The 16,850-nt window shown below is 36.1% G+C and overlaps 1 protein-coding gene across 4 annotated transcripts in view; it reads right to left on the bottom strand.

Moving 5' to 3' along the window:
* CCDC88A (coiled-coil domain containing 88A) overlaps positions 1 to 16,850 on the bottom strand; it is a 132,146-nt gene that overhangs the window by 49,195 nt on the left and 66,101 nt on the right. For all 4 annotated transcript variants that reach the window (XM_025353657.1, XM_025353655.1, XM_025353656.1 and 1 more), the window contains exons 9-14: positions 14,197 to 14,278; positions 10,860 to 11,018; positions 9,044 to 9,190; positions 8,326 to 8,470; positions 3,926 to 4,110; positions 1,116 to 1,253 (exon numbers count right to left, since the gene is read on the bottom strand). In XM_025353657.1, the coding sequence (XP_025209442.1) occupies positions 1,116 to 1,253; positions 3,926 to 4,110; positions 8,326 to 8,470; positions 9,044 to 9,190; positions 10,860 to 11,018; positions 14,197 to 14,278 (856 nt within the window). The remainder of the gene's footprint in view (positions 1 to 1,115; positions 1,254 to 3,925; positions 4,111 to 8,325; positions 8,471 to 9,043; positions 9,191 to 10,859; positions 11,019 to 14,196; positions 14,279 to 16,850) is intronic.

Genomic DNA, 16,850 nt, shown 5'->3' on the forward strand with positions numbered 1-16,850 from the left:
ACAGTGGGTCCTCAGTAAATACGTGCTGTATTGTATGTGTATATATCGGTTTGTATGTGTGTGTATTCATTCCCAAAAATAATTCTAAGTAGGAAGCATCAAAATCACAAAAATTACTGGATACATTTGAGAACTAATTCATCCAATTTATACCATGACCTAATACAATGATTCTCAAAATTTAGTGTGTTAAATAATCTCAAGAAGCTTGGAAAAGTGAAGATTGAAGCTTAGTCTAGAATTTCTGTTCTGTATCTCTAAAGAAACCTTCATTTTTATGGCTGGTCTGAGGACTATACCTGGATGATATAAACAAATAATCTTACTTCTAAAAAAATTAATGCTCAGGCATGGTGGCTGACACCTATAATCCTAGCACTTCGGGAGGCTGAGGCCGGAATATCTCTTGAGCTCAGGGGTTTGAGACCAGCCTGGGGAGCATAGCGATACTTTGTCTCTACCAAAAAATAAAAATTAAAAAATTAAAAAATTATCTGGGCATGGTGGTGCATGCCTAGTAGTCCCAGCTGAGGTGAAAGGATTGCTTGAGTCTAGGTGTTCGAGGTTGCAGTGAGCTATGATTGTGCCATTGCACTCCAGCATCAGTGACAGAGCTGTACCCTGTCTCAAATACATAAATATTTCAAAAACAAATCAATTAATCTATCCAGTTCTCAGTTTCCTCAAACATAAAATAAGAATGAACATTAAACACTTGAAAACAAATTTCATAATATCCAAGACAGTGTGGTTGCCACCGCATTTCTCCCTCTTCGGTAGGTCAGAGGACAGCTGCATTTCCTGGCCAACTCCACTCAGGGACTCTAGAATCTGCAGCCCTATTCCATAGACGCTTGAAAGCACAAGAACTGCAAATGCTTATACTAGATGATTATCAAGCACACTAGCAGTTTAAAAAACTCTAAGCTTTCTCTTCAACTTTCCTAAGATACATAGGTTAGAAAATGAGGTAAAATTATAATTACTTTGAAATAAAAAAATTCTAAAATATTTCCCTTTAATGTTTATATCAACGTTTTGTTTGCATATATTTTAAATAACTTTTGCTAATAAATTTTAAAATACATGTTTACTTAGTAAAAAAATGTACGAACCTGTCTCTCTGAATTTTCTCTCAGTGTTTCAATTGTTTTTTCAAGCTGAGCTTTCTCCTTCATTAGATCCTTGCTTAAATTCTGACAATTCTGAAGACTTTGCTTTTCTTGAACAATCTCATTTTCAAGAATTTCAACCTAAAGAAAATTAAATCACAAAACAATATGTTAAATATTCTACAATAGTGAAAACATGTCAAAACAAAAGATAATCACTGAATAAAGGATAAAATAGTGTTAATATCCAAATGCTAAAATTTAAGAACTCAGTATAGAAATTCAAGCAGCATTCCATGCTAATTTCTGTAGCTGTATAAAATCTGCAGACATGATTTCTTATCCTATGCATCTTTTGGGGTAAGTTTCATTTTCTAAACACAAAGACAAATCCAGCTGAATAAATGATAATGTGCTATATGAGAACTATACAAACTTTTTTAAAAGATTCTCTTGGCTTCAGTGGATTTGTAAAGTAAAATTTTACTTATACTCAGAGAATTTCAGTGAGCAAGAAGGGAGAAGATATAAAAAGCATGAAGGAAAAGATGAGAAATAGTACAGTATAAGTTCAATGAGGAAAAAAGAAAGGACTTGGTTTAAAATAAAAAAGAGGGAGAAAAAGAATACTACTATAAAAAAGGACTAAGGAAAACAGCAGCAAATATTTATATTTCAGGTTCAAATTTCTTTTCAATTACACATTTTAGAGATGAAAAATACTGGTAGTTAATATGTACAAAATAGCAAATTAAAGTTAAAAATATGCTAAGACTATTGATTTTTCCATTATCATATATTCAAACTAGGCAATTAAAAAAATCGAGAAGACTTTATAAAATATTCTACTGCAAATTAAATGTTAAATTCTTATGTCAATAGTGAAGCACTCTAAAGCAATTTTAATTTTTCTATTTTAACATTAATGGAAATAACTACACATGGAAACAATCTTCCAATAATATTTCTAGCCTGGGCAACATGGTGAAACCATGTCTCTACCAAAAACAAACAAACAAAAAAACCACAAAAAACAAAAAACTGAGCCAGGCATAGTGGCCTGTGCCTGTAGTCCTAGCTACTTGGGAGGCTGAGGTGGGAGGACTGCTTAAGCCTGAGAAGCGGAGGTTGCAGCAAGCTAGGATTGCGCCACTGCACTCCAGCCTGGGTGGCATAGTGAGACCCTAGCTCAAAATACTACTACTGCCAATAATAATGATAATAATAATAATATGAAAAGCACCAGGTCAAAAAACTTATCCAATAACTCAATTCAACATTAATTTACAGTTCAGGAAGCTTTCAGTTATGAATAATTAATCTGGTTCTCATATTACATATACGGAAATATATGAATGACAGTTATTGAAACTCATTTGTTGTTTTGTATCAATGGGATTAAAGTGAAACATTCAGTTTATAAAAAATCATTTTTACAATTAATTGATCAAAAATTGTTTGAATTACTAAGAATTTACAAATCAAACTTCAAAGCTAATTTCAAAAAGAAACTGTACTCTACAGGCCCAATTTTAACGACAACCAAAATAAAACTGTTCTAAATTCTAAATGGCCATCCTACTTTAACACTATATTGTCAAACACTTACTAAGATTATTTAGTTAATGGATTAAAGACAATGCAAAAACATTTTAAAACAGTAAAAATCTTACAAGAATACCAAGGAGCCTCTGAATAATCTAAGGCAGTGGTTCTCAAAGCATGATTCCAGGACAGCATGATGAGCATCACTTAGGAACTTCTTAGAAACAGTTCTTAGTCATGCATGTTTTTATGATGGGATTCTATTTATGTAGAATTATGTGCACAGAAAGATATGCAAAAACAAAACACTTGTTCTTCCACAGCTAAGTATCTCTGTTCAACCAGAGTCTGATTAAGATTCAAGTTTCATAATACCTAAATTGTGGTCTCTAAATATTATTTCCCACTAAAAGGAATAAAGGCTAATTTTAGAGAAATGGCTGTCTCCAGATCTGGGACAGAAAATATTCAAGATAAGCCTAGAATATTTTGTCATGGCAGAAAGACAGACAGCTCTCAAGGAGTGCTAAGGCCATGTAATAAGGATTCAGAACCAAAGCAGCTTTTAAAGAGGCTTCCACTGGCCTAAGTTGAGACAGTAAGAAAAACAAATGGAGTGGATTGAAACAATACAAATATTTTTAAATTCATGGGTTCATAATGATTCTGAAACAACAGACTCACTCACTGTTCTCTCAAGAAGATATGAGAGAACCAATTCATTATTTGGAAACTGGCAAATATAACTCCTCTAGCCCTGCTGCCTCTTTTTTTTTTTTTTGAGACCGAGTCTTGCTCTATGGCCCAGACTGGAGAGCAGTGGCGCATCTCGGCTCACTTCAACCTCCACCTCCCAGGTTCAAGAGATTCTCCTGCCTCATCTTCCTGAGTAGCTGGGATCACCAGCACCCACCACCACATCCGGCTAATTTTTGTACTTTTAGTGGAGACAGGGTTTCACCATGTTGGCTAGGCTGGTCTCAAACTCCCGACCTCAGGTGATCCGTCCGCCTTGGCCTCCCAAAGTGCTGGGATTACAGGTGTGAGCCACCGCACCTGGCCAAGATCAGCTAGTAAGTTCTTAATTGTTGAAGCTGAATAATGAGTATAGGATTCATTTACACCATATTTGTGTATATTTGAAAAATTTCATAACAAGTTAAAATAACATTGAGGGTGCATTTAAAAAGTGGAAAATAAATGTGCCATTTATTTACACTTTTACAAGTATTTTTTAACATTAAAATAAACATTACATTTTAATTTACCTTTTTACTGAGTCTTTGATTTTCTTTTTCAATTTTCAGGATTTTGGAAGCATTGCCTTCTACAGAATCCACAGTAGTCCGAAGCTCTTCTACAGTTTTTGTCAAACTTTGATTTTCCATCTCTAACTTCAATAATCTACTTGATGTCAACTCATTCACCTCATGGCCCAGGGATTTCTGTGGTGCTATAATATTGAAAAATACACCATTGTATTTACTCTTTACCATTTTTACTATGTTTACTCTTTACTATTTAAAAAGTTCAGTATATATGCATTGCATCATTTGATCCTTAACTTTATTAAAAATTCAATGAGGTTATATAAGATAAACATGATAAGAGAGGTAAATCTTTTTCTCCTTTTCTTTTTTTCTTTTTTTAAAGAGATGGGATCTCTCTCTGTCATCCAGGCTGGAGTGCAGTGATGCGTTCCTAGCTCACTGCAGCCTCAAACTCCTGGTCTGAAGGGATCCTCCCAGTTCAGTCTCCCAAACGGCTGGGACTACAGGTACAGCCAGCTAATTTTTTTATTTTTTAGTAAAGACTGGGTCTCTGTTACTTAGGCTGGTCTGGGACTCCTGAGCTCAAGCAATCCTCCTGCCTTAGCCTCCCAAAGTGCTGGGATTACAGGCATGAGCTGCTGCACCCAGCCAAGAGATGAATCTTTAACTTTTAATGCATCCACAGCATTCCAGTGAAAAAAAGCATAAAATTTAGATTGAAGAAACTGGAGTTCAAGCAGACTCATTAAATATTTTGCTGATACAAGAACATTAGGATTTACAAATGAAAGATGAGACCTACTATTTCAAGAAAGGAAATGAATAAAGGCACTGGAGGGAATTTCCAGTGTATGCTTTTGTGTATGTTTCAAATTCTTCTTCATAAAAACCAAAGAAACACATGCACATCCAACATATCCCCCACCATGTATAAAATCTCTTCAAAATTAGATAAGTAAATAACCTCCATATTTAAGTAAGGAAAACCTCAATTTTTATTTCCAGCTTTTCTAGTCATCATGTTGTTAATCTTTTACTGAAAGCTGGTATACTGAATAGTTACTGACTTTTAACATTCCATTAGTTGCCCAAGTCTTTTTTTAAATTAAAAGATTATTTAAATTCAACTATAAACTTACAGGATACATTATTCTAAGTAGCAACTAATGAAGGATTAAACAAATTTTGAAAATGCAATACTACTTGTTTTATTTTGGCTAAAAGTTCAAAATGAATATTCTGAGCATGCTGAAATTATTTTAAAATCTTTAATCCACTTCCATTCATTATCCCTTTATAAATCTGATTCTGTCTTAAGATATCTATTAAAACACAGTATAGAGTTTAAATATATAATATTCCCCAAGAGTAGCATTACTGTTAATCTACCTGGATTAGGTGTTTTTAAATAGTCACCACGATAAACAATAGATCTCTTGAAATTATTCCCATCTAAGTGAAATCTTGTGTCCTTTGACTAACATCTTCCCTATACCCTCAACCCCTCAGCCTCTGCTAACAACCATTTACTCTGTTTCTATGAGTTTGAATTTTTTTGATACCACATATAAATGAGATCATGCACTATTGTCTTTCTGTACCTAGCTTATGTCACTTAACATAATGCCCTTCAAGTTCATCCATATTGTTGCAAATGATTTTTTTTTTTTTTTTTTTTTTTTGAGACGGAGTCTCGCTCTGTCACCCAGGCTGGAGTGCAGTGGCGTGATAGTGGCTCACTGCAACCCCACCTCCCAAGTTGAAGAGATTCTCCTTCCTCAGCTTCCCGAGTAGCTGGGATTACAGGAACCTGCCAGCACGCTCGGCTAATTTTTGTATTTTTAATAGAGATGGGGTTTCACCACGTTGGCCAGGCTGGTCTCAAACTCCTGGTCTCAGGTGATCTACCATCTCAGCCTCCCAAAGTGCTGGGATTACAGGCGTGAGACACCACGCCCGGCCAAACATTTTTTTTTTTTTTTTTGAGACAGAGTCTCACTCTGTTGCCAGGCTGGAATGCAGTGGCACAATCTTGGCTCACTGCAACCTCCACCTCTTGGGTTCAAGTGATTTTCCTGCCTCCGCCTCCCAAGTAGCTGGGATTACAGGCGTGCGCCACCATACTCAGTTAATTTTTTTTTTTTTTTTTTTGTATTTTAAGTAGAGACAGGGTTTCACCATGTTGGCCAGGATGGTCTTGATCTCTTGACCTCGGGAACTGCCTGCCTCGGCCTCCCAGAAGTGCTGGGATTACAGCCATGAGCCACCACCACACCCGGCACCCCCCCTTTTTTTCTTCCTGGGACAGAGTCTCACTGTGTCACCTAGGCTGGAGTGCAATAGGGTGATCTCAGCTCACTGCAACCTCTGCCTCCCAGATTCAAGAGGTTCTCCTGCCTCAGCCTCCCAAGTAGCTGGGATTACAGGTGCACACCACCATGCCTGGCTAATTTTTGTATTTTTAGTAGAGACGGGGTTTCACCATATTGGTCAGGCTGGTCTTGAACTCCTGACCTCGTGATTCATCTACCTCAGCCTACCAAAGTGCTGGGATTACAGGTGTGAGCCACTGCACCTGGCCAGAATTTCATTCTTTTTATGACTAATATTCCATTATGTATATAAAACACGTTTTCTTTATCCATCATTTCATTGACACAGATTTATTCCATATCTTGACATTTGTGAATAATGCTGCAACAAGCATGGGAATACAGATATCTCTTTGATATACTGATTTAATATCCTTTAGATATACACCCAGGAGCAAAACTGCTGAATGCTATGAGAGTTCTATTTTTAATTTTTTGAGGAACCTCCACACTGTTTTCCAGAATGACCGAACCAGTTTACATTCCCACCTATTTCATAGAAACTTGAAAGCACAACTACTGCAAACTTTTATACTAGGTGATTATTAAACACACTGGCGTTTAAAAAACTTCTAAGATACTTTTAACTTTCCTAAGACACATGGGTTAGAAAATGAGATAGAAAAGTTCTGAAGCAAATTTTCTGAAATTCTGTAAATTTTCTAGAAAGTCCCTTGTATAATTTAAAAAATTAAAACTACACCACAGTAAAGCAAATATTCAGTTCTACAACCCCAGCTAAGATCAATTACAAAACAACAGTGACAGAATAATAATGATATTTAATACTTGAATGCTTACTATTTACCAGGCACTATTTAAGGGCCTCACAAATACCAACAATTTAATCCTCAGAAGTCTAGACTAACAGAGTAGTAATTCTTAATTAACAGAGTAATTCTAACTACCTTTAGTAGAAAATATTTAAGTCTGAATTGCTTTCTTTGTAACTCAATTCACAAGGAATATAATTTTTAAAGTTTCACAAATATTTTAAGTAACACAGGTTCAATGATCGAATATCATCACTTACTCTATAGTCGGTACATGGGGCCCCAGAATTTGGTATTCGATTCTCAAGTGTAAAATAGGAAGAACCTAATTGGTAATCAATAGGTGGAATAATCTATAGAGGTAATTATTCTGTAAGCACCAGATTATAAAATCTCAACAGTTTATGTCTACCTCAACAGTACATCCTCGGTGTCTGGTATAGTATTTTACACACGATAGGTGCTTAGTAAGTATTTGCTGAAGAAATGCAAGTAGAACAATCTAACACTGAGCAAAACTGACGAGTTTTGAAACTAGTCTAATTTGAATAAATGTGACCTAACTGGTGAATTTTTTTGTAATTTCAAAAATTCATATTGCACATCCAAAGCTATAATCCAAACAACTGTATAAAATTATGCCCAGCTTTGAGAAAGAGGACAAGTCAATGTGAAGCCCAGGAAAAAAGAGCCAAAAGTTAAAAATTTACCTGGGGGAATCTTTCATTAGGTCCATGGTATAACCAGGCTGGGCTGGTTGGCAGGTATAATCTTATAATGGAGACTATACATATTACAAGTAGTCATGAAGATCCTTAAATTAACTAATTCTAACTATATATTCACCTGAAAATTTGCCCATTATGCTTTGACTCCCTATTTGGGTTTACCTATAGTCAAAGAACATGCTGACCACTAATATGACTTTTCTATTCTATTTACTAGATGACTATATTTCTTAAAATAAATTAATAAACTGGTATTGCAGCCTCTTAGGATACTAACATGAAATAGTGGATAAGAAACCAATCAAATCTGTTATTGCATTCATAAAATTCAGTTGTAAGACATGCAAAGCTAGGGACCAGACCCAAGAAAATGCAAACAATGTATTACTGTGTGAAATCATATCTATGGAGACAGGTAGTCTTCTGAGATATCTCCCACTGCAGAAAATAAAGAACTGAAAGTAAACATAAATACAACTTCATGATTCAATTATCTATTTAAATTTTTAAAAAATTGAGAATACCTTCGGAAAGTTCACTAGTTCTGGATATCTGTTCCAGCTCCCAGCCAAGATGTAATGATTCATCCATACTTTGTTTCTGTGCCATTTCCAAAGTCATATTTTCTTCCATTAATTCTTCAATCTTTTTTCTATCCATATCTCGTTCCTTTTTTATTGGCAAGGATTAGGGAGAGAAAAAAGGCTAAGAAACAGTACAATTTCAAGCAAAAACTTTATTACTCAACTTTTATTTATCAGAAACTTAGTCATAATCATGAGTTCCTTAAATTGTTCAGTTTTGAAGGCACTTATAATTATCACTGGTAATTATACTGATTAAGTGTCTGACATCCTTTTAAGCTGATCTTTGGGGACACAATGAAAATTCTTCTTCATAGTCAACATACTGTTTTGGTGATCTAACAAAAGAATTATGAACCAACGCTAAATTTTAGCAAACAGATTTCTGTATTTTTAAAGACATGTTTACACAATAGCTTATTTATTGTGGTATTGAAAGGTTGAAGACAAAATTAGTAAGTAACATGCTTCTGTAACAAAAGCAGAAATTTCTACTACTTTTATATTTATATAAAGTTGGAGGCATCTAACTTACTTAGCTCTCTTCTCTGTTAAAGCCTCAAGGACACTAGCCATCCTTGCCAATACAAGGAAATCAGTTGAATCTTGAAAAGTTTTCCTTAGAGGCCATGTAACTGATCTATCTCTTAAAACTTACCATTTCCATATCATGAAGTTTAGCTTTTAGTTGTAAGTTCTCTTTTTCTAATTCATGTAATTTATCAGAACGAGCACGAGTTCCTTCTAGTTGGTCTTCCAACATGGTTTTTGTTTCTAATAAAACTTGATTGTCTTCTTTTAACTCCTATAAACATTTATCACAAATGTGTTAATATCTGTTAATTTTTTAAAGTTATGGAACATAAAGATTATCACAAAACATTAAGCCATCTTTATCAACAGTTCTATGCATGAGTAAACCTACTAATAGAAATACAATTAATGTTTTCTTGGCTTTTTACCCCAGAATGCAAACAAAACACTCAGTACTTAAGATATGTAATACTACTGTAACTTCACATTAAATTGTTGGGGCATATTTAACTTCCTCAGTCACAAAGATAAGGAATTAACTAAGTAGAAGTAGTCTTCCAGATATTTAAGATACAACTCTCCATGGAATCCAGGCTTAATGTATTGACTGAAATAGATTTAAATATTTCTCTGTACTTTGGGCTATAACTTGGAAGTGAAGGGCTTGAGGTTTTTGCAGTAAAATACCAAGACTTGAATCAGAACTCGCATAAATCATAAACCAAGGCTCTATTAATAAATATTTTACATAAATACACCTTGAGGAAATCCTTAAAAGTCCCTGCATATGTTTTGAAGATAAAAGAGTTCATAATTCTATCTTGCTAAGTTATATACCTATGGTTTCTAAACTAAAGTCTAGAAAAAGTATACTAAGACAGTGATATTCATGAGAATCCCTTAACAGTGTCATGCATACACACGCCTTTAAATAACTGACAAATAATTAATATGTACTTTATCTCTACAGTCCTATTGGGTCTACTTACTGGTAACCTTCAAGTTAAAATGTTCTAACCACTTTCTCTTACATTTTCATTTCTTGATTTTGTATACTCTCTCCTTCTTAGCCTACTACTGAAATTGACCAAAATCTCCTGTTTACAGATAATGAGGAAATTAGCTGAGAAAGAAGAAAAAGACACAAGACCTGTCAAAGTCTTTTTTTTTGTTTTGTTCGAGACAGAGTCTCACTCTGTCACCCAGGCTGGAGTGTAGTGGTGCGATCTCAACTCACTGCAACCTCCACCTCCTGGGTTCAAGCGATTCTCCTGCCTCAGCCTCCTGAGTAGCTGGGCTTACAGGCATGTTCCACCATGCCCGGCTAATTTTTTTATTTTTAGTTGAGACGGGGTTTTGACATGTTGGCCAGGCTGGTCTCGAACCCCTGACCTCAGGTGATCTGCCCTCCTTGGCCTCCCAAGTGCTGGGATTACAGACATGAGCCACTGTGCCCAGCCTGACTTGTCAAATTCTTGTCAAACTCAACTTCACGTAACACTGAACTGTAACTATCAAGTTAGAAAAAATTTTTTTCATTTGTTTGCATATATAGAGGCTTCATTAATCTTAATTTAGTGATCTCAATTAAGAAGCAATCTGAAATATGTTTTGCTTTCACTTTTGGGAAAAAGTTTAAAATTAATAGAAATAAATATTTTGACTATAAGAAGGACTTCAAAGGTCTGCTCTATATATGATGCTAAGAAAAGGAATAAAAGAAGAGCCCCAAAGAGTTCAATAAAACTAGTAATATCCACAGGTCCCTTTTGTAGAAGTCTAACTAAAAGCAATATGCTAATCTATCATAAAATAAACATACCCAAATGTATTTACTGTTTGTTCACCATTTCAAGAGTTTCTCATGTTTATTAACTGCATTTTAAATACGTTAAAATTCTAACACAGAAAAAAAAATCATGGTTAATTATGCAACATACCTCAACTCTTGCCTTATAAAATTCAATATCATGTAGTCTCTCTTTATATCTGCTGACTTCACTTTCAAGCTTATCAACTCTGATTGCTTTCTCTCGAAGTGCATCTAATTCATCTCGGTACATTCTGGCAGAGCGAGCATCCGAAAGCAAATTCATGTTCTAAATAAAAATTTAAAAATATATTTTAATTATTATTTTCCGTTATCAACTTGTTATTCTTTGTTGCACAATTTGATACATTTATTTATTCACTGAGACAGAGTTTCACTCTTGTTGCCCAGGCTGGAGTGCAATGGTGTGATCTCAGCTCACGGCAACCTCCGTCTCCCAGGTTCAAGCGCTTCTTCTCCCTCAGCTTCCCAAGTAGCTGGGATTACAAGTTCCCACCACCATGCCCGGCTAATTTTTGTATTTTTAGTAGAGATGGAGTTTCGTTATGTTGGCCAGGCTGGTCTCAAAACTCCTGACCTCGGGTGATCCACTCACCTCAGCCTCCCAAAGTGCTGGGATTACAGGTGTGAGACACTGCACTTGGCTAATAAATTTACTTTAAAAATCAATGAATTACATACTTTAAAAAGGTGAATTTTATGGTATGTAAATTATATCTAATTTTTTTTTTTAATGGGGAGATATAAACTTTTTTTTTCATTATCTTGGATACATTACTAAAAATTTTTAAAGCCTTTTTTAAAAAAATGAAGTATTTTAAACATATATATATATACACATTTATGCTCATATTTTTTAAATATGTTCTCTGTCAGGAATGTAAACAATATTCAGGATATTTTAAAATAAGTTAACATCCATGTAACACAACCATTTGCAATTAATTTATGGTGAAAAAGTTAATTAAAAAAAAAAGATGGTAAAAATACAGAAAAGGCAAACAATATTACTAAAATAAATCATTAATTACTGTATAGAAGTAAAGTTTCTATAGATATGTTGTGACATACCAAAATCTTGCTGACATTTTTTTAAAGCTTCCAAGTAAAATCATTAGTGCATATATTAATATCATTTGAGACAAATATTAAAATCCAATCTTTTAAAAGCCTTATTGTAATCTTTTAGGATAGTAGTTCTTAAAGTATAATCCAGGGTCTTCTGTGGGCCCTGAAACCTTTTCAGGGAGTTCAGAAGGTCAAAACTATTTTCATAATAACACTAAAACATTATTTGTCTTTTTCACTTTCATTCTCTCATGAGGGCACAGTAAAGTTTTCCAGAGGCTACATGGTGTGTGACATCTTAACAGACTAAATGCAGAAACAGCTATGAGAATCTAGTAGTAGTCATCTATTAAGCAAGGTATTAAAGAGATCTGCAAAAATGTAAAATAGTATCATTCTTTTCATTATTCTTTGTTTTGGAAAATAATGGTTATTTCATTAAAATACCTATGTATTCATCTACCTTTTTTTTTTTTTTTTTTTTGAGACAGAGTCTCACTCTGTCACCCAGGCTGGAGTGCAGCAGTGACACCATCTCAACTCACTGCAACCTCCACCTCCCAGGTTCAAGAGATTCTTGTGCCTGTCTCCCAAGTAGCTGGGATTATAGGTGTGCACCACCACACTCACTTAATTTTTGTATTTTCAGTAGAGACAGGGTTTTGCCATGTTGCCCAGGCTGGTCTTGAATTCCTGGCCTCAAGTGATCTGCCTGCCTTGGCCTTCCAAAGTGCTGGGATTACAGGTATGAGCCACCACGCCCAGTCTATTTGTTTATTTTAGAGATGGAGTCTAACATGAAATGGGGTATTTTTTTAATGATTTTTTTTTTTTTTTTCTTGAGACAGCGTCTCACTCTGTTACCCAGGCTGATCACTGGCACATTCACAGCTCACTGCAGCCTCGACCTCCCAGGCTCAAGTGATCTTCCCACCTCAGTCTCCCAAGTAGCTAGGACTACAAGCGTGTGCCCAACTACGTGCAGCTAATTTTTTCATTTTTTTTTGCAGCAATGAGGTTTTGTCATGTTGCCCTGGCTGGTCTTTAACTCCTGGGCTCAAGCAACCTACCTGCCTTGGCCTCCCAAAGTGCTACAATTATGGGCATGAGCCACTGCACCCAACCCAAGTGACTTAATTTTTTTTTTTTTTCTGAGACGGAGTCTCGCACTGTTGCCTGGGCTGGAGTGCAATGGCGCAATCTTGGCTCACTGCAACCTCCACCTCCTGGGTTCAAGCAATTCTCCTGCCGCAGTCTACTGAGTAGCTGGGATCACAGGTGCCCACAAACACGCCCGGCTAATTTTTTGTATTTTTAGTAGAGACAGGGTTTCACTATGTTGGCCAGGCTGGTCTTGAACTCCTGACCTCTTGATCCACCTGCCTCAGCCTCCCAAAGTGCTGGGATTACAGGCGTGTGCCACTGCACTTGCCCAGACTTAAGTTTTTAAAAATTCATAGTTTTAGTTTTTAATATGATAAATACCAATAGATATAATCCATATTCAACCAATCCTCATTAATTTTTAAGAGTGGTGAGGAGGCTTGAGACCAAAAAGACTGAAAACTACTGCTTTAGAGAGAACCAACATACATTAAAAAAACAAAAAACAAAAAAAACCCTGCTGCCAACAAGTAGAAAAGCAGCCACAGCATGTCTAGAAATAAAGACTATGAAGACCAGTCTCATTTATCTATGAAGGTCCCAGTTTGTGATCCGGCAATTACAGTATTCCCTGCATCTAAAATGGCAGGTATGGGGAAGTTAAGGGAAAAAAACAACTATCCAGCCTTATCCTAATCCTTAGCACTTATGGATTAAAGAGCTCACACACTAATCTCAAATAAAAATGAAACATTAGAGTGACTGTAAAAGTGAGCTATTAATTACTCTTGGTTTAAGGTGAAAAAAGAAGAAGCTGCTGTAAAATAAAGATACTTTTAAAATTTTTTAAATCTCATTTAATAGGAAAAGAGTGAAAAAAATCAAAAAGCATTCTGTCATATATAAATTCATATAAAGCACTATCAGGCAGCAGAGACACAGAGAGATACACATAAAGAGCATAGTTTACAGTAGAGGTGTTCTAGCTTCCAAGGCCACAGAAGCCAAACACATCAAAAAGAAAAATCTGGAACTACCCCAGTCCTAAGTAGCTCTTCTGAATCTTAGCAGAGTTTGAACAGCATTAACATGGAAGAAAGTTTGGCTCTGGCATTTTTGAAGAGAGAGACTCTGAAAAAATCATCCAATCTCTGGAAGCCTCAGTAACCTCATTTATTTATATAAGCATTGAAGGAAAGGTTATAAATTACAAGGAAGAAAATCAATTTCCAATTACTTGGTGGTCCTAAATAATAGATATTCCAGGTACCAACCTCTTGTTGCAGCCTTTTGAGTTCTATTTCCATTTGCTCAAGTTCTTGTTTACAATCCAACAACTGTTCAGTCTTTTCCTCCCTTAAATGCAAAAATACATTCATTAAGCATATTATTTTTGAAAACTGTGATCATCATCTGCATTAATATAAATGTATTATCACTACTAAATAACTAGTTGAACATAGTATTAGCCATAACCCTAATCTAGAAGAGAAAAAAATATAGGTATTAGGAATTTATACAATTAGATGCCATTAATCAAACCTCTTCCCTTTTTCCAAAGGCTAACCTCAATGGCTGATGTTCTCATAGTATGTAATACAGTTTTTCTCTTCCTCTCTTTTCATCTTTCCTGCCCTCCACCCCTTCCATTTCCACTCTTCTTTCTCTCTTCCTCACTCTCTGCAGTTACAGACAGTCAAGCTAAGAATTTTTTTTGAGACAGAGTCTTGCTCTGTCGCCCAGGCTGGAGTGCAATGGCAGGAACTTGACTCACTGCAACCTCTGCCTCCCAGGTTCCAGCAATTCTCCTGCCTCAGTAGCTGGGATTACAGGCGCCCGCCACTATGCAGGCTAATTTTTTTTATTTTTAGTAGAGACGGGGTTTCACCATGTTACTCAGGCTGGTCTCGAACTCCTGACCTCAGGTGCTACCTGCCGTGGACTCCCAAAGTGCTGGGATTACAGGCATGCGCCACTGCGCCCGGCCTAAGCTAAGAATTTTTATGCAAGGCAGTTCTACCTGTGTCTGAGACTTATAAGGGTCTCCAACTATTTTCAACATTTACAGTGGCTGAAAGGAAATTATTACTTCCAATTGCCGTAAGATACTAAAATCTTTACTTCTTTATTGGTTTCAGCCTATAAACATCCTCGAATTTCTTCTATTAGTTTTTCTCTTAGAATTGCTTTACTTCTAATCTCCATTTTCTCTCTCTCCTTCACAATCAAGCTCCTTAAAATAAGCCTCCACTACTATCTCTACTTTTCTACCCTCTGTTCTTTAATAATAAAGTAAATGTTCACTGTATAAAACAATTTATTGTTCTAATCTCCTCATGCCCTTACATTTTTCAAAACAATTATATATTAATACATATTATAAAATATAATGTTTATATTATTTAAAATATATTATTAAAAATATATATACTTATATATTTTAAGAGACAAGATTTCACTCTGATGCCCAAGCTGGAGTGCAGTGGCATGATCACAGCTCACTGCAACCCTGAACTCCTGGACTCAAGTGATTCTCCTGCCTCAGCATCTGGAATAGCTGGGACTATAGGCATGTGCCACCACTTCTGGCTAATTTTTTGTAGAGATGAGGTCTCACTCTGTTGTCCAGGGTGGTCTTGAGCTCCTGGCCTCAAGCAATCTTCCTGCCTCAGCCTCCCACAGCACTGGGATTACAGGCATGAGCCATGGTGCCCAGCCCAAAACCATAATTTTTAATGGTAGAAAAATATTCCCTTTGCTAGAGAAACCATACCCTATTAAATGGATTCCATTTTTCACTGTACTATATAATCTTTTAGTAAATAAGCTCATTACTATATATAAAATCCTGTGTATTTCGGGACAGTTTTCTTCTTCTTTTGTTTTTTAAGAGACAGGGTGTCACTATGTTGCCCAGCCTTGCTTTGAACTCTTGGGCCCAAGAATTCCACCCAGCCTGCTAAGTAACTGGGACTACAAGCGCGCACTGCTGTGCCTGGCTTTTGGGACAGATTTCTAAAAGTGCATTACAAGTTAAAAGGCATTTGAAACAGGTTAAGTATCCCTTATCTGAACTGCTTTGGACCCAGAAGTGTTCAGAATTTTTTCAAGTTTTTTTTTTCCCCCCTTTGAGACAAGGTCTCACTCTGCTACCCAGGCTGAAGTGCAGTGGTGCAATCCCAGCTCACTGCAGCCTTGACCTCCTGGTTCAGGTGATCCTCCTGCCTCAAGCTGCCACGTAGCTGGGACCACAGGCACGTGCCACCACACTGCAGCCTTGACCTCTGGTTCAGGTGATCCTCCTGCCTCAAGCTCCCACGTAGCTGGGACCACAGGCACGTGCCACCACACTCCTAATTTAAAAAAATTATTTGCAGAGACGGGTCTCCCTGTGTTGCCCAGGCTGGTCTCAAACTCCTGAGCTCAAGCAATCCTCTTGCCTCAGCCTCCCAAAGTGCTGGAATTACAGGAGTAAGCCACCATGCCCTGCCTCATTTTTACCATTTTAAACATATAATTCAGTGGCATTAATTATGTTCACAATGTTGAATGTTGGCCATTCCTTATGTATGTTAACACACAGAATTCAAAACAGATGTCTACACAAAAATATGCACCTGAATGTTTATAGCAGCATTATTCATAATAGCCAAAAACTGGATTCAAATGCCCAGCAACCAAAAAACGGCTAATCAAAATGTGGTATATCCATTCAGTGGAATATTACTCAACTCTAAAAATAATAAAGTATTGATATATGCTACAACATGGATGAACCTGGAAAACATTATGCTAAGTAAATGACGCCAGTCACAAAAGGCACGTACTGTATGATTTCGTTTATACAATAAAATGTCCAGAATAGGCAAATTCATGAAAACAGAAAGTAGATTAGTGATTGCCAGGAGCTGACAGCAAAGGGGGATGG

The sequence above is a fragment of the Theropithecus gelada genome, chromosome 13 (genome assembly GCF_003255815.1).
Source record: "Theropithecus gelada isolate Dixy chromosome 13, Tgel_1.0, whole genome shotgun sequence".
NCBI lineage: Eukaryota > Metazoa > Chordata > Mammalia > Primates > Cercopithecidae > Theropithecus > Theropithecus gelada.